The following is a 26,615-nucleotide window of genomic DNA, read 5'->3' as shown; positions in this document are numbered from 1 at the left end:
TTGCATCTCTTCAAAGAATGTACTCAAATTTACGAGACTTTATTTTACATGCACAAAACCCTGCTCACTATCTCTAATAGGTCCTTGCCTTCCCAAATGCTGGTGGATCCTGTTCTTCAGAATCCCCTGCAGTAACCTTCCTATGACTAATGTTAGCCTCACAGGCCTGCAATTCCTTGTCTTGTCCTTGCAAAACCTATTAAATATAAGCACTATACTAGCCACTATCCAATCTTCCAGCACCTCACACATGGTTAAGGATGACACAAAATGTCTGAAGAAGGGTCTTGACCTGAAACGTCACCCATTCCTTCTCTCCAGAGATGCCGCCTATCCCGCTGAGTTACTCCAGCATTTTGCCAAAGCCTCTGCAATTTCTTCCCTGACTTCCTACATTTGTAGTAACTAGGTTTGACAGATAGAACTTGTCAGGCTTTGTGACCTTCAACACGCTGGATGTGCAATTCATTTTGGGGCATATAAGAACCATAGCCACTGTCGTTAAATTTAGGGTTATTATTTATGTATGATGTAAGACAATTATTCTGATGGATGTTTGAATTGTCTATGATGTAATTGTCTGTGGTGTAAACAAAAAATGTGTCCGCCAACTTGAATCATTTAATGCTTTAATTACTGAATGAGATGCCCATTTCTTCATTTCACTCAATGGTCATTCATCATGAACATTGTTTGGAGTGAAAAAAAACAAAGAGTTGTATTTGACTTGGTGTTTCTGCATACTTCACTACACTATTGGAAATGCATCCAAGATCTTCCAGTTGACTGGAGCTAAGTGCACGGTGGAGGTTGCCAAAAGATTGTTTGCCAGGGGCAATAATCATGTTAGCTTTACCTGTGGAGGCACTTCTCAGAATGAGTGAGTTTGTGGCTTTGGCTAATTCATTGCAGGTGCAGGGTGCCAACAGCTGCAGACACAAGACAATTTGTGCCCCTGAAATCAATTGCCTTGCTGCAAACGGGCAGGCATTTTGTTTGTCCAAATATTTAGCTGGTGTGAGAACACAAGAAATGTTTTACACAAATTTGTGCCAGGTATACAAATCGCTAAAACCAACATGCAAGTGATTAGGAAAGCAAATTGTATGTAGGTCTTTATTACAAGACAATTCTAGTGCAGGAATAAAGGTATCTTGTTACATAATATGCGGCTTTGATGAGATGATTCTTTACGTTTCATTATATCCCAGAGTATCATAAAGGACATTTCCCACCCCGGACACTCCCTGTTTGAACTGTTGCCGTCAGGCAGACGGTACAGATCTACAAGGACAAGGACGAACAGACTAAAAAACAGTTTTTACCCCACTGCTATAAAAGCACTAAATGTAGCCGCCAAGTAAAAGAGGGGCCAGACATACTAAGGGAATGTGGTACACTGTGAAATCGACAGAAGGATGGAGGGTTGGGTGTTTATGCGTGCTATTTTCGTGATATTTATTTTAGTTGTTTATCTTTTAATATTTTATCTTGTATGTATCGTTAGCTTTTAGAAATGTTTGAATGGTGCACTGACTGGCTGACATTTTTAAATTTCGTTGTACATGGTTCATGTTACAATGACAATAAAGAAACTATTCTATTCTATTCTATATACCTAAAGATAAGGATACTATACTATTATTGCACTATATTTATTATTTATTGAACTTTTGTTTTCTCTTCCCCCGTTATGTACTATGTTTACATATTCACATATTCTGTTGTGGTGCAACAAGTAAGAATCTCATCGTCCCATCCAGGACATATGACAATAAAACACTCTTGACTCTTTTTAAGGGAGTTTTTAATGGAAGTTTCACTTGACTGATTCTTGGGATGGAAGCTTTGCTGTATGAGCAAACAATGTTTTTTCTAGCTAAATAAAATGAGAGCTTATTGAAACTTACAAACTTTTTGTAAGGTTCATGAGGCTGGTGGGAGAGAGGATATTTCCCCAGCCTGTGGGAGGAACCAGCGATCTCAATCTCAGAATAAAGGGTAGGTCATTTAGGACTGAGATCAGGAGATATTTTTTCACAAGAAATTGAGAATGGAATGTTCTAAATGCTCACTTAATCACCTTGCGAAGAAGAGCACAGTGTGCCGCTGTCTGCAGGGGAAGCTCGGAAGCCCTGAAGATCGGAGAGTCGAGGAGGGGGCCGCTGGCGGCCATGGAGAGGGTCCAGGGTTTTGCACTTTTAAGGTTGACTGCAGGAGGTGCCCCGGGACACACAGGCAGCCAGTCAAGGAGAGGAACTTTGGGTCGCAGACCTATAACAGCCTGGGGTTTACCTAGATCGGGGGTGCTCCAGTACTTCCAGCGTGTGGACTGGACTGTGAACTTTTTATTCGTCTTTGTAAACAGCGGCAAAATATGAAACAGAATTAAAGTGACAAGAAACTTGAAACTGCGGATCAAATGGACTTGCTTTGCAATTGGTGACCTAATTGGCAGCATTTCCATCCAGTATTCTCCTTTTCGGTGACACAAGAGACTGCAGCTGCTGGAATCTTGAGCAAATCACAAAGTTCTGGAGGAAATCAATGGGTCAATTTCATTTCAGGTTTCACCAACAAGACTGACGTGCATTCAACAGCATTACAATGTTTTTCTTGGTTTCTTATTCTTTAACTTTTCTCGCTAATATTAGATTGTTCTGTGAATATTATGATCACCTCAGCAAAACTGGCCTCATGCTATCTTTCTATTTATTCTAACTATCTCTTTCTCCATCCCTCACTGCATTGTTAATCTCACTTTCTCATTTTCTCCCAGTTCTGGTGAATGGTCAGGTGAACATTAATTACCCTTCTCTTTCCACGGGTGCTGCCTGACCTGGTGAGTGTTTCTGCTATTTTCTATTTTTATCTACAGTTTTTAAAAAAAAAGGTAATTACTGGGAATGCTGCATTACATCTTGAAGTAAGAACATCAGTAGGAAAATTTGCCATAAGTCTAGCTCTCAAGAAAATTCCCTTTTATGAAAAGTGCAATAGAATCACCTATGTATAGAATTATAAGTTTGCCATTCGGCCCATTTGTCCTACGCTGGCTTTTTTGAAAGGGCTTACCAATTAGATCTGCAGCTCCTCTTTTCCCAGCACATTATTTTTTTTCAAATGTTTATCCAATTCCCTTTTCAAAGTTACCATTGAAATTCCCTGGCACCTTTTCAAGCCACGCAGTCTACTAACCATGATAATTCACCCCTCAGCTCCTCTCTCGCTCTTTCGCCAATCATTTTAAATCCAATGTAAATTTTCATGACAGATTAAGTGGCTTTGCCATGTTCCATCAATGTGTAAACATAATTAAAATTGTTCAGCATGGACTTTCTCCATAAATGAAAGGTATCCAAGGAGATTGTTTTAATTGATTCTTACAAGAAAATGTATACTTAATCACCAATTTTCCATCTTTGTGAAAAACACTTAAAAAATTTTAGCCAAAGTATTCTCAAGAAAATTGAAACTTTTTTAAAAAGCTTAGAATCACCTATGTATAGAATTATTAGTTTGCCATTCGGCCCATTTTGAAAGCTGGAATGTTTTTAAAGGAAGCTGTTTCTAACTTCAGCACAAATTTTTTTTCAAGCAGTTTATCCTATTCTCTTTTCAATGTTACCTTGAAATTCCCCTGGCACCCTTTCAAGCCACGCAGTCTACTAACCATGATAATTCACCCCTCAGCTCCTCTCTCGCTCTTTCGCCAATTATTTTAAATACAATGTAAATTTTCATGACAGATTAAGTGGCTTTGCCATGTTCCATCAATGTGTAAACATAATTAAAATTGTTCAGCATGGACTTTCTCCATAAATGAAAGGTATCCAAGGAGATTGTTTTAATTGATTCTTACAAGAAAATGTATACTTAATCACCAATTTTCCATCTTTGTGAAAAACACTTTAAAAAAATTTATGCCAAAGTATTTCAGTTCATGGTTGAAACATTTTTTCATTAGCTTTAAGGACTAATTCTTAGTTTTCATATTTGAAAGTGGAATGTTTTTATGGAAGCTGTTTCTAACTTCAGACAAATGTTCCACCACAGCAAAAACTGTATTCTCCAGAGATCATGATGTGTCCTTGGCTGCTACCCTTGTTTCTCCAGTCAAAAAACTTCGAACATTTGCTATTTCATCTAAAAAAAGATGAAGATAGCAAAATAAAATGTATAATTTGTGACTTAAAGAAACTTAATTACAACACACTCCATTGCGGTTGAGCTCTTTATCAGGCCAATACAACTTTATGCCTGTACTAAAGGCAGAATAAATAATAATGAAAAATATGACACTTCTTGCAAACCTCGTTAATTGTGATAATTTGCCATCTGGCATTGTGAGTAAAATTACATCTTATTCTGCTGAAGGCTATAACATTGTGAGGCACCAACATATGTTTATAAGTTATAGGAGCAGAATTGGGCCATTCGGCCCATGGAGTCTACTCTGCCATTCAATTATGGCCGATCCATCTTAACCCATTCTCCTGTCTTTTCCCCCTTGACACCCTTACTAATCAAGAATCTGTCAATCTCCGCCTTAAAAATACATGAATAGAACACACTCCTATAAACAAATGCGGAGAAAAATATTTGATTTGATAATGGAAGTTAAATAAAAATGAAATTTGGTAGCTATTATCATTACTCTGCAAATACTGTAATGCATACTTAGAACCATATTATCTGTAGTACTTGTTTAAATCAAGGTTAAGGAAGTTTAACTCTGCAGTCCTAAAGCATTTAACTGCTGTGGGAATGCTGGGAGAGTTGATAGATTTATGAATACAGTTGGTATTCATACTAGAGGACCAATAACTACCAATAACTAGACCTGTTGAGTACAAATGAAGTTTGGATAGCTATCACATCGATAGTTTGGTATTAAAAGGCTGTTTTGTTGTGATTGGATACTGGCCGGCACCAGAAGCCTCGTCCCAAGTTGGTTAAGAAGTCATAACTCAATATTTGTGGATTAGCCAAGAAAATGTTCATCGATTATGTGTAAATTCAGAACCAGACAATGCAGGTCACGCATGCTCTTCTTAGCATATAATACCATGCATGAGTGTACATTTAAAACCATCCTGCAACACCTAGAATAGGCAATAGACAGTAGGTGCAGGAGTAGGCCATTCAGCCCTTCGAGCCAGCACCGCCATTCACTGTAATCATGGCTGATCATCGACAATCAGTACCTGTTCCTGCCTTCTCTCCATATCCCCTGACTTCACTATTTTTAAGAGCCATATCTAGCTCTCTCTTGAAAGCATCCAGAGAACCTACCTCCACAATTCCACAAACTCACCACTCTCTGTGAGAAAAAGTGTTTCCTCGTCTCCGTTCTAAATGGCTTACTCCTTATTCTTAAACTGTGGCTTCCCGCTCAACTTTGCTATGTTATACTTCTTCTCTTTTATTGTTATACTGGACTAAGTGAGTCCCATGTTCACACGGGAGGGCTGGTCCTCCAACGCAATATTCCACCTCTTCACCAGTTCCAATATTGGTGGCCATTGTGTGGGGGGGGGGTGCTTTATGGAGGGCTAGTATGGGTGTTGTGGGTCGAAGGGACTGGTTTCCAGAGGGCTAGTATGGACATTGTGGGCCGAATAGATTCTTGGGCCAGCAGCTCAGTCACTCAGGCCTGGTGGGCTGGCAATTCACTCACTCACTTACAGCTGGTGGGCTGGCAGTTCACTCACTCACGGCTGGTGGGCTGGCAGTTCACTCAATCACTCACAGCTGGTGGGCTGGTAGTTCACTCACTCACGGCTGGTGGGCTGGCAGTTCACTCACTCACGGCTTTTGGGCTGGCAGTTGATTGACTCGCGGCTGGTGGGCTGGCAGTTCACTCACAGCTATCCTTGAAATTCCATTTCAAGCAGAGTGCAGGCTACCAAATCCAAATTCAATTTCATGCCATTTCAAGCAGTGTGCAGGCCACCAAATTCAAAATCATTTTATACCATTTCAAGCAGTGTGCAGGCCACCAAATTCAAATTCATTTCATACAATTTCAAGCAGAGTGCAGGCCTCCAAATTCATTTCATACCATTTCAAGCAGAGTGCAGGCCACCAAATTAATTTCATACCATTTCAAGCAGAGTGCAGGCCACCAAATTCATTTCATACCATTCCAAGCAGAGTGCAGGCAACCAATTCATTTCATTTCAAGCAGAGTTCAGTTCATTCACGGCGTAGACTCACAGTTCTGGACACAACTCTCACTCACAGTCTTCCAGGGTGACTGACTCATGTCCAGCCTCCGGGGCTTTATACTTCTGCTCCCTCGGAAAGGGCGTTACCTTCATCATGGTGATTGACAGGCAAGAGGACCAATCAACTGATCTCACAATTTTTTTAAACATTCATAACTTTTTTATCTTTCATCGATTGGAAAAATCCTTGGGGCTGCCTCAACAGGAGAGATGGCCAAAAATCATAGCAAATTTATGGTAGCGTATTTTCTAAAATCAATATACAGCACAAACAGGAACTGAGCCTCAAGTTCATCCACTTCATTTCTTATACTTCATGCGTTCATGTTCAACACTGTAACTTCAGTATTCACCTCCCCTCCCCTTAACTTTAACTCATAGTCGTAGATTATGATGTATTTTGTAACTTTTCATGTACTCACTTCCCCTTTAACTTTAACTCATAGTCTTAGACTATCATAGACTAACTCATAGAGTCATCGAGTCATAGAGCAGGGAATCAGGTCCTTCGGCCTAACTTCGACCCACACAACCAAATCCCTCTGAACTTTTCCTATCCATGTACCTGGCCAAGTATCTTTTAAATGCTGTTATAGTACCTATCTCAACTAACTCCTCCAGTAGCTTGTTCCATACACCCACTATCCACTGAGTGAAAATGTTGCCGCTCAGGTTCCTATCAAATCTTGCCCCTCTCACCTTAAATGTATGTCCTCTGATTCTAATTCTCTAGCCTGTGTCAGAGACTCTGTGCCTTCACATATGTGGGTGACTTCCTTGTATAAGCACCAATAAACCAAAGAAGATAGGAATTTGCAACCAGGTGGGGGGCAGCAATCAGGAGCGCAGGGGGACCCATGCCACTGAGAGCAAGGACGGTTGCCGAGAGAGATGGGGGCACCCGTGCTGTTAAGAGAGTAGGGGAACCTATGCTGCTGAGAGCAATATGGGTGGGGGCCCACAGAGAACAAAGGAGGGACCCAGCAGGGGGGGGCTGCCGAGATTGAAGGGGAACCCGCGGAGGGCTGCCTGGTTTGCCGCTGCAAGAAGATGAGTGTTTGATGAACTTTTTGTAACCTTGTTGGCGCCAGAAACGTGGCGACTCTTGGAGTACTGCCTAGATGAAATCTGCTGTATAATGTTATCGGATTGAATGCAAAACAATGAATTCATTGTACTTGGGTACATGTGACAATTGAAGTATAATTGAATCATTATTATTGGTTATTGCATGGTGTGGATTGTGACTGAACCACATCTTCATTGACAATATAATGTCATGTGGAATGACCAGGAGTGCAAATGCCAGCCATCTCTCATCACTGAACCAACAATGCTGCTGACGATTGTACTCCTATTGTTCAGATTAGCTAAACTTACTTGCCCTGTATTTAAGCTAAAATTGTTTTACGTTTCAAAGACATATATTTATCACGGAGCACTTGTGGTCTCCATCTAGATCCTTCTGCTATGTATCAATCAGCTAGTGACACAACACGACCAGCAGGGTCTCTGAGCAGTTTGCCTGGTCACATGTACAGTCAGAAAGAACATGGGGGTTGTGATTGTTGGCCAACTAAAAAAACAAGGATGGCATGGTGGCGCAGCGGTAGAGTTGTTACCTTACAGAGCCAGAGACCCAGGTCCGATCCTGACTACGGGTGCTGTGTGTACAGAGATTGTATGTTCTCCCCGTGACTATGTGGGTTTTCTTCAGGAGCTCGAGTTCCCTCCAACATTTAAAAAACATACAGATTAGTAGGTTAATTGGCTTTGGTAGGAACTGTAAACTGTCCCTAGAGTGAATGATAGTGCTAGTATATGAGGATCGGTTGGCTGGTCAACGCTGATTCAGTGCTGTAGGGCCTGTTTCAATTATGTATCTCTAAACTAAAACAAAACAAAGAATGGATTCAAAAGATTATAAAATCTATGAACTCCTTAATAAATTGTTTAACACAATGGTAAATTTACTGATGGGGTACTTCCAATTTATTGTTTTAACTTTGGCAGAAACCATGGAGAAACGGCATAATTAGACAATAGACAATAGGTGCAGGAGTAGGCCATTTGGCCCTTCAAGCCAGCACCGCCATTCAATGTGATCATGGCTGATCATCCACAATCAGCACCCTGTTCCTGCCTTCTCCCCATATCCCCTGACTCTGTTATTTTTAAGAGCCCTATCTAGCTCTCTCTTGAAAGCATCCAGAGAACCTGCCTCCACCGCCCTCTGAGGCAGAGAATTCCACAGACTCACCACTCTCTGTGAGAAAAAGTGTTTCCTCGTCTCCGTTCTAAATGGCTTACTCCTTATTCTTAAACTATGGTCCCTGGTTCTGGAATCCCCCAACATCGGGAACATGGTTCCTGCCTCTAGCGTGTCCAAGCCCCTAACAATCTTATATGTTTCAATGAGATTCCCTCTCATCCTTCTAAACTCCAGGTACATGCCCAGCTGCTCCGTTCTCTCAGCATATGACAGTCACGCCATCCCGGGAATTAACCTTGTAAACCTACGCTGCACTCCCTCAATAGCAAGAATGTCGTTCCTCAAATTAGGGGACCAAAACTGCACACAATACCTCTTTGCTCCTATATTTGATTCCTCTTGTTATAAAGGCCAACATGCCATTCGCTTCCTTCACTGCCTGCTGTACCTGCATGCTTACTTTCATAGACTGATGTACAAGGACCCCCAGATCCCGTTGTACTCCCCCTTTTCCCAACTTGACGCCATTTAGATAGTAATCTGCCTTCCTGTTTTTGCTACCAAAGTGGATAACCTCACATTTATCCGCATTAAACTTCATCTGCCATACATCTGCCCTCTCCCCCAACCTGTCCAAGACACTCTGCATTCTCATAGCATCCTCCTCACGGTTCACACTGCCACCCAGCTTTGTGTCATCGGCAAAATTGCTAATGTTACTTTGAATCCCTTCATCCAAATCATTGATGTATATTGTAAATAGCTGCGGTCCCAGCATCGAGCCTTGCGGTACCCCACTAGTCACTGCCTGCCATTCTGAAAGGGACCCGTTCATCCCTACTCTTTGTTTCCTGTCTGCCAACCACTTCTCTATCCATGTCAGCACTCTATCCCCAATACCATGTGCTCTAATTTTGCCCACTAAACTCCTATGTGGGACCTAATCAAATGCTTTCTGAAAGTCCAGGTACACTACATCCACTGACTCTTCCTTGTCCATTTTCCTAGTTACATCTTAAAAAAATTCCAGATGATTGGTCAAGCATGATTTCCCCTTTGTAAATCCATGCTGACTCGGACCGATCCTGTTACTGCTATCCAAATGTGTGGCTATCTCATCTTTTATAATTGATTCCAGCATCTTCCCCACTAACGATGTCAGGCTAACTGGTCTATAATTCCCTGTGTTCTCTCTCCCGCCTTTCTTAAAAAGTGGGATAACATTAGCTACCCTCCAATCCACAGGAACTGATCCTGAGTCTATTTGAACATTGGAAAATTATCAGCAATGCATCCATGATTTCTAGAGCCACTTCCTTAAGTTCCCTGGGATGCAGACCATCAGGCCCTGGGGATTTATCAGCCTTCCGTCCCATCACCATTTCCTGCCTAATGTGGATTTCCTTCAGTTCCTATGTCACCCCAGATCCTCTGGCCACTACTATATTAGGAAGATTGTTTGTGACCTCCTCAGTGAAGACAGATCCAAATGACCTGTTAGCATACTTTCAGCTATTTATCCCAGGGTTCTATTGTCTTGACAGTAAAATATAGTGTGGATAGTCTAGGTGAACGCATTATTGGAGAGTGATCAGAACACCTATAAATCTCTGAGAAAATTAATGCCAAAGAAAATTAAAAGTCAAAGTCGACAACCCAGCTTGGGAGTGGAACACTCCTGTACAATAGCTGTTGCAGGATTATAATGAATTTTGAAAGCAATCTTTTTAATTAGTTACAAAGATGTGGGCTTTGCTCAAAAACACCTGCAATTCTGCAACGAATAGCCACAATAGCTTACTGTATATGGTAACAAGCTCAGGATTACTGACTGGATAGCACGCGACAGACAAGCTTTTCATTGTACCTCAGTTCATTTGACAATGAACAAACTGAAAAAAAGTTCCACTGGTGTCATCCGTTCTTCCACGATCATTATAGGATTTTTTTAAACAAAACTCAAGGAACTGTAGATGGTGGTTTGCAAAAGAAGACAAAATGCTGGAGTAACTTAGTGGGTCTGCCAGCATCTCTGGATTACATGTATAGGTGGTGTTTCAGATCAGGACCCTTCTTTGGAAAGGTTGCTTACCCGAATCATTGACTGTTCCTCTTTCCATGGATGCCTTTCTTTTGAGTTTTCTCAGACTTGTTCTGCTTTTGTTTAAGATTTCCAGCATCTGCAGTTTTTAAAAATTGTCATTAGTTCTACCCAAAATGTATTTTGTAATTTTACAAGCAACAGGTGTGATATCTCAAGGTTTATGACCTGATACTTTACCTGCCCATGTTATCCAAAGATGCTGTCTGCCCGGCTGAGTTGCTCCAGCACTCTGCGTCCTGTAAAACAGCATCTGCAGTTCCTTGAATTAACAAATGCGATGTGATTGTCACTGATGGCAGAACCTTAGGTCAATGTTAACATCAACAAAACGATCATGGTACTGTGTATCCAACCATCTGCTAAAGCTTTTAAGAAGGAATTGCAGATGCTGGAAAATCGAAGGTACACAAAAATGTTGGAGAAACTCAGCGGGTGCAGCAACATCTATGGAGCGAAGGATTAGGCAACGTTTCGGGCCGAAACCCTTCTTCAGACGGGTTTCGGCCCGAAACGTTGCCTAATCCTTCGCTCCATAGATGCTGCTGCACCCGCTGAGTTTCTCCAGCATTTTTGTGTATCTTTTTCTGCTAAAGCTTCCCTATCCCATTACCCCAGGATGCACGGAGTCCACCTGTATCTCCTCCAACCTCATCTACTGCATCCGCTGCTCTAGATGTCAGCTGATTTACATCGGGGAGACTAAGCGGCGGTTGGGCGATCGTTTCGCCGAACACCTCCGCTCAGTCCATAATAACCTACCTGAACTCCCGGTGGCTCAGCACTTCAACTCCCCCTCCCATTCCCAATCCGACCTCTCTGTCCTGGGTCTCCTCCATTGCCAGAGTGAGCAACACCGGAGATTGGAGGAACAGCACCTCATATTCCACCTGGGCAGCTTGCATCCTGATGGCATGAACGTTGAATTCTCCCAATTTTGCTAGCCCTTGCTGGCTCCTCCCCTTCCTTAACCCTCGAGCTGTCTCCTCCCATCCCATCCCCCCCGCCCTCGGGCTCCCTCCTCCCCGCCCTTCCTTTCCCTTTCTTCTCCCCCCCCCACCCCCCATCAGTCTGAAGAAGGGTTTTGGCCCGAAACGTCGCCTATTTTCTTCGCTCCATAGATGCTGCTGCACCCGCTGAGTTTCTCCAGCAATTTGTGTACCCCAGGATGCACCACCGCTTCTTCACATGTTTCCAATTACCAGCAAAAAAATCTCCTTCAGTATTAAACTGGCGAACCTCCAAGGAAATCAATCAACTGTGCGATCATTGTAGTGTTGGCATTGATGGGATATTTAACTGATGATGAGGATAATATGTAGACATACAAGACACTACAAATCGTGCACAAAACACAACGTGCTGGATTAGCTCAGGGGGTCAGGCAACATCCGGAGAACATGGATAGGCGATGTTTCAGGACACTTCTTCACCTATCTGTGTTCTCCGGAGATGTTGCCTGATCAGCAGATGTTCTGGATGTCTTGATTTAAAAAAAGTCCTGCCCACTAAAATGTACATGGAAGACCTGGGTACAGCCAAGAATCTGATGCTGGAATTGGCATCTGATACGTGTGTGGAAATACACAAATAAAGCAAAACAAAAACACTGCTGGCGTGTTTTTTTGCTCCAGATTCCAGCATCTGCAGTCTCCCTTGCCTTGCGTAAGACGACGAATACGTGTGGGACACTGTCCATCAGTAAGGAATTTGACCCAAATCCAAGTTCGGGGACAGAAGTGTCACGATGCTTCTCTAAAATCTTGGAGTATTTGCAATCAAGCTGTGCATTTTTAACACCTTTCCGACCGAGACCCGGACAGGGGTCCCACAGTTGCAAAAAAAATGCCTCAGAGTTGGCGATGAAGACGACGACAGTGGTGGGTGGGGGTGGTGAGGCGGAGCTGAGGTCAGAGCGTCCGTGCCAAGGCGGAGCTGCACCAAGTGGAAGGCCGACGGTGCCGGGGCGGAGCTCCGCCGAGGGACCACAGTGCCAGGACGGAGCACTGCAGTGGGACCATTCAGTGGGCGGTAGACAACGCCGGGGCGGAGCTCTGCTGAGGGACTACTCCGTGGAAGGCGGAGCTGCAGGCTGAGGACGGAGTGACGGTGCCGGGGCGGACCTCCGCCGAGGAGCCACTCGGCTGAGTGTTGACACCGAGAGCGAAGCTCAGGCTTCGGCGGCGACAAGATGACAAGCAACAGATGTGATGTGATTGTCATCGGCGGCGGCATCTCAGGTCAGCCTTAAAGTTCAGTTGAAATGCCTTGTAAAAAGCGGCGAGGTGGAATGAGGTAACAATGTGAGGCAATGCGCGGTGTGCATGTACCACTCTCGGCAGCTGTGGTTACCCGGGTGCTGGTCACAACGAGAGGTTTAGTGGCCAGGGTGAGATTAAGGTCAGTGCTGAGTTGTTGATAGCCTTGCATTCCTCCTTGGACTGAAAAATAGTACCGTTGCTGGCATCAAAATAGCTTTACCACTTCAGCGTTTGATTTTGCCTCCCCGCAATGTTAATTAACTTAAGGCCACTTACAGAACCACAATTTAACAAAAAACTAACGGATTGCAACGTTTTGCACAAACATCCACCAACGTGCAGTCACTAATGCTCCTTGGAGTGTGATTTTTTTTAATCCACAGTTCGGAAACGTTGTTTCCTGTACATTAGCATTGTGTCACGTTCCCACTGTTTGCGGGTTTAACTCTGCATTCTGCAATAATAACCAAAAATAAAGTAGTGCATTAATATGTTTCATTCGTACACCCTTGACATTGGCGTTCGTGATTGCCACATTCTACCAACAGGCAGGGGAGATGAAGGCGAGGTGGCTGAGGGAAGGGTGGGGAGGAGAGGGTGGGGGGTTGTGGAGTAACAGGGATCAATTCTGAGGTGCTTTATTTTAATCCAGTTATATTGCTGTTGGTTTCACCTGCAGAGTTAGAGTCAACTGCAGTGATCCACAGGTTCTGGAATACAGCCATTTAGATAATGTTAACAGCAGAACCTGTTCAATCATTAATTTAGTATTTCATATAAACAAGCAATCCTTTGTGAGGATCTGATATACGAATCTATATAGAATACAATAATACTTTATTAGCCAAGTATGTTTTGGATTTGTGAGGAAACTCAAGCAATGAGGTTATGTGTTAAGAACAGCACCAATTTACATTTATTTAAACATTTTTAAATGTAGTAGATTACTTCAAGGCACTTTTTGGCGGTGCGATAAAATAAAATGTGTCATGGGTCACAGGACAATTGTCCAAAAACTAGCTAATAGGCCAGTTTTGGAGAGCGTCGTAAAGGAGAAAGAAAAAAAAATAATCGCATGACTGTTTGGCAGCATGTAGACGAGGAAGAGCAGGAAGATGAACTGTTGGGTGGGTGCAGTGACAAGTTGCTGAAATCATGTCAGCAATCCATCTTGAAAATGCTTTGGCCACAAATGAATAGCTGAGTGGAACCAAATGAAATGCATCCAGTACAGTCCACTGGCACAGTCAACTGTTTCAAGAGTTGGCCTCAGGCCAAAAGGACAAGGAGGAGTCATGTACCACCACTCTGTTCGGCATCTGTTTAGGGTTGCCTCTTGATTTGGGTAAATGATGGGTGGGGGTGACAGGATCATGAATAATATAATTGAGAAAACAGATGATGGATGAACAAAGAGGGAAGAGGAAAGAAGGTACAGTATCTCTCCTACATATAAATCCCACCAAGCCTCTGACTAGAGATAGATGCAGGTTCAAGATTCAAGCAATGGCTGGCCTTGAAATAAATTTGAGTTGCCTGTCACGGTGAAGGATATAAAACATGTTGTAGAACCATTAGTCATGTGGCCTAACCCATAATGAAAGGTTGGTGAGCTTTACTTGGATATCTCTCAAGAGCCCAGTTTCAGAAACATCAGAACAACTAATGGAACCAATACATTGAGTTAATTCTACTGTTTTTTTTCCGCAATTTTGATTGAAAATAGCCCCCCCCCCCCCCCCCCCCCCCCCCCCCCCCCCCCCCACCCTGAACTGTATCCACACATCACTTCCAGGCTTTGTCCTGCCCCCACCTCTTGTTGGTAACTTTCTCCCTCCTACTATATTCAGTTTGAATAAGGAACCCAACCCAAAACATCACCCACCCATGTCCTCCACAGATGCTGCCCGACCCACTGGGTTATTCCAGCACTTTGTGGGTGTTTTTCTACACCGGCATGAACTAAAACTCAACATTCCCACTTATTCTCTCTAACCCTAAAGGTAGCTGATTTGGAGCCAAGTGAAATGCAAATCCATGCTACATCAGAAAATGATACCAAAATGATCTTTTGACTTTGCATGCTCTCCTAGGCTTCATTGTGAACTGGCAGAATACAGGTTTCAGATCAAGCCCTTAACATTTTGAAATCCCAGACATGAGAACGTGAGTCGCATTGCTGGTATATTAATCCACGTCAAATTCAGCAACCATTGCACATGCAAAATTATAGGACTGGGATTTCAAATTGAAATACAATGTACACGATTTTTGAAAATAATCTGGTGTTCAATACTTAAATAATTTTAAAGTACAACTTTCAGAATGTAGGACGATGAATAAATACACAGGTACCTGATTGGAATAAACAAGATCGTTGGCACTGTGTAGAGCTGATGCCTCACAGCGCCAGAGACCCAGGTTTGATTCAGACATCGGGTGCTATCCATGTGGAGTTTACACGTTCTCCCCGTGACTACGTGGGTTTGGCGAGGTGCCACTGGGTGTAAATTAGGCTCCCAATATCATAATGGAATGAGGTAGTGCCACAACAGAATTTGTATGAAACATATCGGTGCTAGAAATTAATGGAGTTGACAATTAGGCTAATTGATACTCTTGCTAATTATCATACAAAACCTCTTCATGACCATTTTTAATTTCTTTGGCGGTTTGCCCATCAAATGTTTTGAAGATGATTCGTGAATAATAAGACTGGGCATTTGAAAACAGTGCAGCAATCCTGAAGCAGCTTAACCGAGTCGAGGGAACATTCATTATAAATACTGACAGCCAAATTCCTTGCAGCCAAGTCCTGAAAAAACACATTGAAAAATTGAAGGGCAGTGATGTAAGTAAGAATAGAATGTGCATGAAGAATGAAGAGAGTTTTCCTGAAGTGTTGTGTTTTAATTCTCTTGTGGGATATAGGGTTTCTGGAAAGGTCAGCATTCGATTCTCAAGATAACTGTCCTGGCAAATGATGAGGAAACAGCACCTTAACACATTGGGGTTAAAATGCACCACACTTACACAAGTTGGCTGTGGAGTTGCAGGAATTGTGTGCCAATGATGATGAGGTGTGTTTATACATCCATGTCAGAACAATCTATAACATGGAGGAGAATGAACTGCTGGCAGAATGTGAACACAAGCCTGTCCTCATCAACAGAGATAGATAGAATTAGATAGAATTTATTTGCCACACAACCAGGGTCGGTGGAATTTGAGTTGTCTGCAGCGGTACAATAATAAAGAACACACAACCACAATAAAAATGTAACACAAACATCCACCACAGCATTCATCACTGTGGTGGAAGGCACAACATTTGGCCAGTCCTCCTCCATTTCCCCCCCCGTGGATAGGACCAGAGTCAGTCCAGGATCGGCTCTTCCTCACCGGAGACCGCGGCTTTAAGTTGGTGTAGGCCGCAGGCCGGCGGTCGAGATTTAAAGTCTCCACCGCAGCCAGAAGCACCGCAGACCGCAGGGCTGCTGGTTGAGAGCTTCAAGTTCCTAGAGTCCACATCACCAGTTCCCTTCGCACTGATGGAATGATCAAGAAAGCGCATCAGTGAATTACTTCCTTTGGTGTCTGAGAAGATTCGATATGCCCATGGAGGTTTTGTCGAACTTCTCCTGATGCACTATGGAAAGTACTCTGATGGGATACATCTCAGCCTGGTACGGTAACTGCTCTGCTAGTGACCACCTGGTGAACATCACAGACTTGTCACTTTCTTCCATCCAGTCCATCTTCATGTAGTGTTACAAGGGGAAGGCAGGAAGTATCATCATGGATGAATATCTCTGCTAGCTGATCCGAGCGGGTCCCGAGGAAGCAGACAGGGATGCTATCCAGAGTAGTAGTGTTTTGTTTGGTGCTATTTTAGTTTGCACAGCGATCTTTGCATAATCCTGCTGTTCTTGCACTCATTGTTGTACTTGCCGTGTAACACTGTGTGTACTGTTTACCCTATGAGCTTTATGTGAACAAGCTATTTCATTGCACCCTGGTGTATATATCAGTAAACTAATCTGAATCTGATCTTGGGCTGGCTGTAGTACTGCCATTGAAGAATGACAAGTCGAAAAGGTTAACAGAGCATGAAAACAAAGTAGTCAACCACTTGCATCTCTACAAGGCCATGAGTGTCAGCTCTGACATGCAGACAGTGTTAAATGACTAATTAGAATCTCATGTTCAGTTGACCTGATATAATAAGATGTATGAAATGACTCGGTAAACACATGTTCGATCCTGACTATGGGTGATATCTGTACGGAGTTTATATGTTATCTCCATGATCATGTGGGTTTTCTCCGGGTGCTCCGGTTTCCTCCCACGCTGCAAAGACGCACAGGTTTGTAGGTTAATTGGCTTCGGTAAAATAATATGAAATTGGCTCTAGTGGGAAGAATAGTGCTGGCTTGCGGAGATTGCTGGTGGGCCGAAAAGTTGAGCTGAAAAGTTCAGAGTGTTTCTGCCAGTGTTCCTGTTTTGCAACTTTGTATCGAAGTGTGTGGAAGCTGTGGGGAATGATTTTAACAGGAAAAAACATTTTAAATTCAAAGCATTTTAAAATATTTTCATTGATAAGTCGAGAAATAAAGCCTGGAATTTTCAGATAACAAGATTTTGGGAAAAATCTCTACCGGAATATGTAAAAATGTTACCATTACTGCGTTGTTTTTTCATGAAGATGTGATTACACACACACACACACACACACACACACACACACACACACACACACACACACACACCCCCTCCCCCAAGATCGGACTTTTAATGGGTACTAGACCAAGTGGGACCCGTTGGGTCCCGTCCGCTTAACGCGGGAAGAGGCGGCCTGCGGCATCACACACACACAATAAACAACCCCCGACATACATACACACACTCTAACGAACCACCCCCCCCCCCCCCCCCCCCCCCACACACACACACACACACACACCCACGCTGAACGTATAAACTCTATACAGGCAGAACTTGTAGTCGGGATCAAACCTGGGTCTTTGGCACTGAGAGGTTGCAACTCTACCGCTGCGTCGCTGTGCCGCACAATCTTTGGTTGAGCGCGCGGATAGGACAATTAATTCAGTGTGATGATTCTAAGCATGAGGACAGCCTAACTTTGAGACCTCTGCTGAACAGGGGGCCACGTTTAAGCTTGGATATCATCAAGTGTAACAATAATAATGCAAGGAGAAGAGCAGCATAGACTGGAATCATCATGGAGATGATAGAGGATTGCAAGCTGGTAACCAAGATGTGCTTGATGCGAAAATATCCCGAGGTGACGGCTGTATCTAAGAACAATGATGCTTAAGTGTGTTGATCCGACAGTCTGGAATAACAGTTTAAAAAGAGCATTATCTACAGCCAACAAAAAACATAGCCACACATCTACATGGTACCAGTACAATGCTATATGGTACATGCTATATGTTTGAAATGGATTTTGGCAAGAAACGAGGAACTACAGCTTCTGGTTTACACCAAAGGACACAAAGTGCTGGAGTACCTCAGTGGGTCAAGCAGCATCCTTGGAGAATATGGATAGATGACGTTTTGTGTCGAGACCCCTTTTCAGACTGATTGTAGGAGGCGAGATAGGGCTGCAAAGCTACAGGGAGGAAAGTGGCAGGAGGGAGGAGAAGAAAAATAGGTGGGAGTCTAGGTGGAGCAGAGGGGAAAGAAACAGGGGGGAAGAAAAGGGAGGGGTGTGGGAGAGAAAGTGGGGGAGGGTTTTAGGGGAATTTAGTAGGAGGTTATCTAAAATGGGAGAATTGAATGTTCATCCAATGCGTTGTAACCTAGCCAAGTGGAATATGAAGTGTTGTTCCTCCAGTTTGCATGTGGCCTCACTCTGGCAATGGAGGAGGCCCAAGACACAAAGGGAATGGGAGTTAAATGGTTAGCATCCGGGGAAGTGGAAGTAGAGGAAGTGCACATGAACCTCTATCTCGCCTGGAAGGACTGCTGAGGTCCCTGGATGGAGGCAAGGGAGTAGGTGTAGTTGTCACATTTAACAAATCTTTTGGGAACTATCTCTTGATATGAGTCCCATTTGGGGGTCGGGTCTGTGTTGGAAGTTTGATAGAAAAATGCATTAATTGACGTGAGGATGATATACCATATCACTGTAGCTACTCATGGTTCAATGTTTCACTTCAGTGAACTTGAGATCGATCTCTGGTTTCATATAAATGGTACAGTGAGAAAAGTGCTGTAGGTTTGGGTTGGAAATCCCAGTGTCTCTGGCACTGCTTGGCATCTGTGGGCTGCAGAGCCAAACCAGTGAGGCTTCTTGTGGTCCACCAAGGCTCTCCTGGGGATGGGTCCTTGTCCCCGACCCAGAGTTTTGATGTCTGCTTAATGTCTCTGTATTTCATTCATGTGGGCTAGCATGGATCATCAGCTGCAAGAGGTGGGTTTTTCAGTATAAATACAAGACCCCAGTGCCCTTAATACCCCTTTAGATAATTAAGGGCAAGAAACCATAAAGCCCAGACTTCATAAAAGGATTGCCTCCAGATTCAAACTAAATGGCAGTAACTGCACATCACAAACTGTGACAGAAAGCTCTCTGAAAGACATTAGATATAAGCAGCATTTGGAAAAGAAGCCATTCACAACATTGAGTTTTTATTCCATCCATAAATAGACCTTGTGTAGGAAGGAACTGCAGATGCTGGTTTACACCAAAGGTAGACGCACAATGGTGGAGTAACTCTGCAGAACAGGCAGCATCTCTGGATAGAAGGAATGGGTGACGTTTCGGGTCGAGACACGAAATGTCACCCATTCCTTCTATCCAGAGATGCTGCCTGTTCCGCCGAGTCACTCAAGCGTAAATAGACCTTGATGATTTGAATCTTAATTCAGCGGTTGGTGAGTTCATTGTACAGTCACTGAGGGAGTAATGACCGCTGTACTTTAATGGCAATGTTAAACTTTTATTTTAAATGTAGTGAATGATTTACTAAAGTAACAGCTAGTGGAATCTTCGTAGAAGCACAGGAAAGATTTTGTAATTATACCATCATAGTTATTCTTAGCCTTTGATTAAACTATTAACACGTTAGCATAGTTAATGTTTGCTGCCTGTTGAAGATAGTGTTGCTTTGATAACTAAAGCAATGCCAACAATCTCTGTAAATACACAGTTTCCTTCTCTTATTGTAATTAGTTGTTGCAAAGAAATGTATAGGTGTTTCATCCAATATTGATGCATAATTCCTCAGTACTAAAAATTCTTTAATATATTGGTTAAAGGTGGGGGAAAGATTTAATTGGAACCTGAGCGGCAACCATTTTACACAGAGGGTGGCGAGTGTGTGGAACAAGCTGCCACAGGTGGTAGGTGAGGCAGGTACTATCACAGTGTTTAAGAAACATTTAGACAGGTACATGGATAGGATAGATTTAGAGGGATAGGGGCCAGACTGGGACTAGTGTAGGTTGTTGGGCTATATATTCAGAAGCCGCCTGATCTGCTGAGTATTTACAGTATTTTCTCTCTTTCCCCCTCCCCCCCACCTGGACTCGCACCCATTCCACTCCACCCTCTCCTTCCACCTACATTCCTTCCTCTGGCTTCACAATTTGCAACTCTTCAATCTTTTTGTCTCACACTTTTTTTTTATCTCCAGCCTTTGTCCAACCATTTGCCTATCAAGAAATGTTGTCCTGCCCCTCCTCTCTTCCAGCTTTCTTCTCCCCGCCCCTCCACAATTGGTCTGAAAATGGGTCCCAAACTGAAACATCATCAAACCATGTTTTCCAGTACGAGGTGTCTTTTTTAGTTTAATTTATTATTGTTGGGTGTACCAAAGTGAAAAGCGTTTTAGTTGCATGCTATCTAGTCACCGAGACGATTATATATGACTACTATCAAGCCGTCCATAATGTACATTTATAGAATAAAGGGAATAGCCTTTAGTACAGGATTACGTTACAGCAAAGTTTGATTTAAAGATAGTTTGGGGGTCTCCAATGGAATAAATGTCTCTTGGTATGTTTTTCCAGTCACTTACCTTGACAGAGGTGCGATTTCCCTCCTTGTCGCATCTCCATCCCCCCACCCCCCCTCCCCCGAAGCCTACAACGTGGAATATGCGGCCTCTCATGGAGCGGCCCAGAGCGTCAAGCCGTGGGTGCGGAGGGAACTTACCATCACAGAGCCTGAGATCTTTTGCCGAGGATCGCCAGTGTTGGAGCTCCAACCGCGGGGCTTGTGGACTTTAACACCGCAAAGTAGCGGTCTCCGGTAAGAAGTGGTCGACTCGGGAGCTCCATGTTCTGATCCATCCCGACACCGGAGTTTAGATTATGCTGACGCGAGGGCTTAAACAGCGGACCGTCGGCAATGGCCCCGTTCAAAGGCCCCGACCACGGGTGAACAAAGGAGGAAGATGACTGAACTTTATTGCTTTCCATCACAGTGAGGAATGTTGATTCCACTGTGGTGGATGTTTGTGTTAACATTTATTTTATGTGGTGTGTGTAATTTTGTCTTTTTACTTTGTATGGCTGTATGGTAACTCAAATTTCACTGGACCTTAATTGGTACATGTGACAATTAAATTGAATCTTGAATCTTGGGAGGTGCTCTCGAGTATAGATGTAGAGGATGAGAAAGTGGGATAACGTAATAGTATGAATGGGTGATCAATGGTCAGCATGGATCTGGTGGGCTGAACTTTGGGCAGTCTCTAGGGAAATCATCACACTTCCCAGACGAGGGCCATGATGTCAGCGTAATGTCGACGTAAATATACAAAAAGGAAGCAGAGTGCACTTCTAGTTGTACTGTGACTGTTCAACCACCGCTGTAGTTTGCATATAAAGGTTCAAGCTAGTAAGGGCAGAAATGGAAGCTGTAGAAGTGGAGTGATCTCGAGGAGTGTGACCAATGCGAGTAAAACCACAGACATATCAATAAGAATTGTGCAAAGAAGTTTGAGTTTCAATTTCACAATGGTCACGTCCGATTTTAGGTTTCTGCTTTTTAAACCTGTTAACTTGCACTTATTCCTACTTAACATTCCACATCATGTGAAGCTGATGGGCTGATATCCTCCACCATCCCCTTCCATCTTCATGGTTAGGTTTTCCAAACATTACTAATGCAATTCTGAGTTGTGTTCAAAGTTGGACAGCTTTACCTGGCAATGTAGACATTTACTCAGGGAATAGGGCCTTTTGGGATAAACTATGAACAGGATTTTAGCTCATTCACAAGAACTTTGAATTTTGATCTTTAGGTGTCCATCTGTCTCTGCACTGCCTCTGTATCTGTCTCCTCCCTCGCCTTCCAGTTTCCAAAGATATGCAGGTTTGTAGGTTAATTGGCTTCTGTAAATTGACCCTTGTATCTAAGATAGAATGGGTGATCGCTGGTCGGCATGGACTTGGTGGGCCGAAGGGCCTTTTTCCACAATGTACCCCTAAACTAAACTATGCATTGAATTCTCCAATTTTAGATAACTAATCCACAAACTCCCCCCATACTCTTCTGCCTGCCAAACAACAACCGTGCTTTTAAAACATAAGACTGTGCCCTTTAGAATTGCTTCCTTGTTTGATTTCTTCATGCTTGCCCAGCTATTTAAAATTTATACAGTTTATCAAGAAGGCATCAATAATTTACCAAACAGTTTGCAAAGAGATATGCAAGCAAAAAGTATGTAGAAAGGAACTATAGATGCTGGTTTACACTGAAGATGGACACAAAATGCTGGAGTAACTCAGCAGGTCTGGCAGCATTTCTGGAGAAAAAGAATAGGTGATGTTTTTGGTTGAGATCCTTCTTCAGACTGAGGGTCAGGAGAGAGGAAACAAGAGGTATGAAATGGTACAGAACAAATCAGAGCCGGCACTGATGGCTAAGGAGCCCACAATGGTCCACTGTTGGCTGTGGAAGAGGTGATAACGAAGGGATACGAACAAAGAAACTAACAGGAACACTAAGTTGTAAATTTCCTGATGATCAACTTAGTGTCTTCTGAAGCTTGAATGCAAAAATTGTTAAATATATACAATTAGTCACATTCAAATTGGTCATGTACATTTCCAGTCCAGTATGACCTGTTACAGTGCACAGAGAACTGATGATGTCATGGAAGAGTAGAGCACGGGAGGAACTAATTGCACTCATCAATTCCGTGGCAATGTTTTCAGGAAGTAATGCAGGTAATCCCACTCTCTGCCTCTGTCTGCTCTGGGTGGTCATAACTAACCTGAACTTGTTGTCCGTGAACCCTCCACCTGCTTGGGTTCTCTGGAATCACATCTACAATATCAATACTCATGACTTTATGAAGCTTTATCATATTTTCTCATTAATCCATATGCAAAGAACATACCCATCTTTTCCAGTCTAACAATAAATACAGCTGGAATCATTTATTCATGAATCATTGTAAAAATATCTTCTTTGTACCTTCCCAAAGCCTTAGCTTCCTTTATGATTTATGGATCAATAAGGTAAATCCTTCTACAGTACTCCTCTGAAGCCTCAACACCTTTATGAATAATGGATTAATAATAAGATAAATGCTCCTTCAGGGTATAAAGTAGGAAGGCATATTGTGGAAGGAACAAGGAAGATGGACTAAATTGCTTTTCCTTGTTTTACCTTTTATAGTCCTTTAAATAAAGCTGCAGGTTCAAATGATTAAACGTGTAAATGAAAGGATTGCAAAGAAAGAATCACATAAACACAGAATATGACCTCAGTATGCCAAAATATTTTGCAACCAATTAAATGGTTTTGAAATGAATTTTCTGTTTCTAATGTGTCCTGATTCCTAATCCTAAAAGTAATTAAACAAAACTTTAGACAGTCTAGTCAAGAGTGTGTAATTGTCATATGTACCAACAGCAAGAATAATTACATTTTTACTTGCAGCAGCATAACAAGCTAGCAAACACAATGCACCTAAATAATATATAATAAACAAAAATTCAATAAATTAATAACCCCGATATTAGTGCAACAATGCAACCAAAGACAGTCCGTAGAAGTTGATAGTCAAGGTGAGTGTTATATGGTGTTCATAAGTCTAAAGTTGTTGCAAATTTCTTTTTTGCTTTCAGCTGACTGGTTAACAACCAACAAAAGCTTTTCACTGTACCTTGATACACATGACAACAAAACTAAACTAAACAATAATTCAATCTCAAAGTCTGTTCTGCTAAATAGTGACTATTTGTACCGTACAAGTGCCAGGCAGTCACTGAAAGAGTGTCCGGATACCCAACTAATGTGTCTGTGATCAAACGTCCTGTGGGCAAGGTGGGGGACCAGGATTGAGTGGTGATACAATTGCTGAGCTAGTTGGAGGATGTCCGAGGTGATGCCTCCTTCATTTAATACCTCAGCTACTGGTATTTCAAAGCTTCCCTGTTGATGTTTGTAGCTCTGGAATTTTACCCCGTGAATGTAAGGTTTAGCAGTTAGATCCCTTTCAGGATAAAGCAGCCCTCTTAATTGATGCCCATCCACAATCATAAACATTGACTCTTTCCAACTCCAGTCTGATGTGTTTGGTGTCAACACTGGACCATCATCATACGTTCCAAAAATAAAGAAATATGACTGAGATCATAATTTTCATGTTTAAATGGATGCAGAAAGCCATCCTGTAAAAGCCAAGTTTCTGGTTTACAAAAAGGAGTCACAAGTTGTAAGATTTTTAATGGAGGGCCTGTAGTTCAACCTGACTGAGTTTGAACAGTCATAGTCATTGGCAGTCATAGTCTTCCAGCATTCCTTTCTGTTGTGTCATCCATTTCCTGGGGACCAATTTGTACCCTAAACACACATACTACAGTGTAACACAAGATTCAGTTCCTCAAACTATAACTTGTGGAGAGATGTTCATACATATTCTCTAATTGGAACTAAAAATATATAATCAGCAGATTTTTTTTTGTTTGAATGAATGCCAAAAAAGTCTGTTGCAACTATCAAACTCTGTTAATGGAACATGAGAATGGGTCAAAGATCTTGTGTATAGTCTGACTAAAGTTTAACCTTCTATATTCATGTATTATAGATTATTCTATTACAGGGTAGCTGCCTTCTGACAGAGGGTTAAATTCCTTTATTAGCCTTTAAGGAACTGTAAAGAGTAATTTTCTTTGTAACTCTGAACTTTGTTTACTTTGTAGCATTTTTCAATTTCTGTCAGAATAGAGCAATTCTATTCTAAGCTTTAAGTGGGGTTAAAAGTTTTTGTGCAGTTTCTGAGCTCGTGGTACAAAGACAAAAGCTAAGGAATGTCTCAGCGAAAGGAAATTCTTGAGTGGGAAGGTTAAATCGGTGTGTTATGGTCCATGTTAGAACAAATATCTTCAGGAATCGGCAGCAATATTTAGGTGGGATCTCAAGAATAGAAATCCCTGGATTACTGCAAGAGTACAATGTTGTTTATTCCCTGCTGCAATTGGCATGCAAATCGGTATCATGGCTGCAATTCAGGTTTGCTGTGAGGTTGCAATGCCTGGTAATTTTGGAAAAAACCATCAGTGCCCCTGTAACCTTATGCCCCTGTAACTGATGGTTTCAATTGCATGAGAATTTCCAGATACACATTTAGATTGAAAAGGTGTGGCAGCAGTTAATATGGTGGTGTTATACTGTATGTTGACATTAGAGGAAGCAGACACCCATCAGAATAGAACGTGCACATGTGCATGTGATAAAAGATCAAGTGAAATAATGGATGCCTCCAGTTAGGAATTATGCAACAAAATTATCTAAAATAAAGAAATAGAGATTAACATGGGGAATTTGGACTTCCTGAAAATTGAGTTGGCCTGAAGGATGAGTAAACAAGATAATGAATGTATTGCCGACAGAGTATTCAGTCTACTTTCACACATGGTCTGTACAAAGTCCAAGAAAGGATTCTTTGTTGGATCAGGTGATAGGAAATGTATCAGCCCAAATAAGAGAAGTAAAAGTGGTCTTTTGCAGATTGTGGTTATCAGTGTTCAATTGGCACACAAATCGGTATCAAAACATGGAGGGGACAGGGGGGACACAATTCCTTTGGCCGCCGTGCCCGCATGCGCACACTCACTCACTCACTCACACACACACGAGGCTTCGGAGGCTTCAGCCGTGGGCTCTATGGACGGTAATTAGTGACTGGTGACGGCAGTCGTCGAAAAAATTGCGTAAGGCCCACAGCCAGCACAGAGAAGCAGCGCTAAATGCAGCTCAACTCTGCCTGTCTCGCCGGGTTAACCTACAGCCCTGCCTGGACTGACGGGATACCAGTCGGGCTGATGAGAGTTTTTTGTTTGACCTGAGCATGCAAATCAAGTTCCCCACGGACATTTGCCCCACGGACATCTCACTCCTCCAGTCCCAACCCTCCTACTTCCACCTCTGACCGACACTTGCCTCCTCCAATCATCACTCGATCAGCAGTCCCACTCCCACTGTCTCACGGAAAGAGGAGATTTCACCGAGTTTTAAAATCCGGTTTACAAAAAATGGGGGGGGGGGGGGGGGGTGGGGGGGGGGTCGTCCCCCACCTCAGAAAACGGGGGGGGGGGGGGGGGCATGTCCCCCCTACTCTCAAGTAAGGGGGAACACGCCCTTGGTGTTCAAGCAACATTTATTTGCCATCCTGAACATGAACAACTGTGATCATTTTATAATAATATAGTTTGGGATCATGGAGCTTAGCACAGTACAGCACAAAGGACAGATCCAATTTCGATCCCCTCTATTTCACCTAATTCCAGAGCGCATGAATTTTGTTTGCCAAATCCCACCACCA

The 26,615-nt window shown here is 42.8% G+C and overlaps 1 protein-coding gene and 1 long non-coding RNA gene across 2 annotated transcripts in view; one reads left to right on the top strand and one right to left on the bottom strand.

Moving 5' to 3' along the window:
- Positions 1 to 1,085: 1,085 nt before the first annotated feature.
- Positions 1,086 to 10,800, bottom strand: LOC129702712 (uncharacterized). Its single transcript, XR_008724426.1, has 3 exons — positions 10,724 to 10,800; positions 10,535 to 10,622; positions 1,086 to 2,534 (listed from the first exon to the last, which is right to left on the bottom strand). It is a non-coding gene; the product is annotated as an uncharacterized LOC129702712 (long non-coding RNA).
- A 1,424-nt stretch (positions 10,801 to 12,224) lies between these two features.
- mao (monoamine oxidase) overlaps positions 12,225 to 26,615 on the top strand; it is a 112,990-nt gene continuing 98,599 nt past the window's right edge. Inside the window, exon 1 of the mRNA XM_055644638.1 lies at positions 12,225 to 12,783. Coding sequence (XP_055500613.1) covers positions 12,735 to 12,783 — 49 coding nt within the window. The 5' untranslated portion in view covers positions 12,225 to 12,734. The remainder of the gene's footprint in view (positions 12,784 to 26,615) is intronic.

The sequence above is a fragment of the Leucoraja erinacea genome, chromosome 13 (genome assembly GCF_028641065.1).
Source record: "Leucoraja erinacea ecotype New England chromosome 13, Leri_hhj_1, whole genome shotgun sequence".
Classification (NCBI taxonomy): Eukaryota; Metazoa; Chordata; class Chondrichthyes; order Rajiformes; family Rajidae; genus Leucoraja; species Leucoraja erinaceus.
Note: the sequence above shows the minus strand (reverse complement) of the source record. Positions and strands in the feature narration are given on the sequence as shown.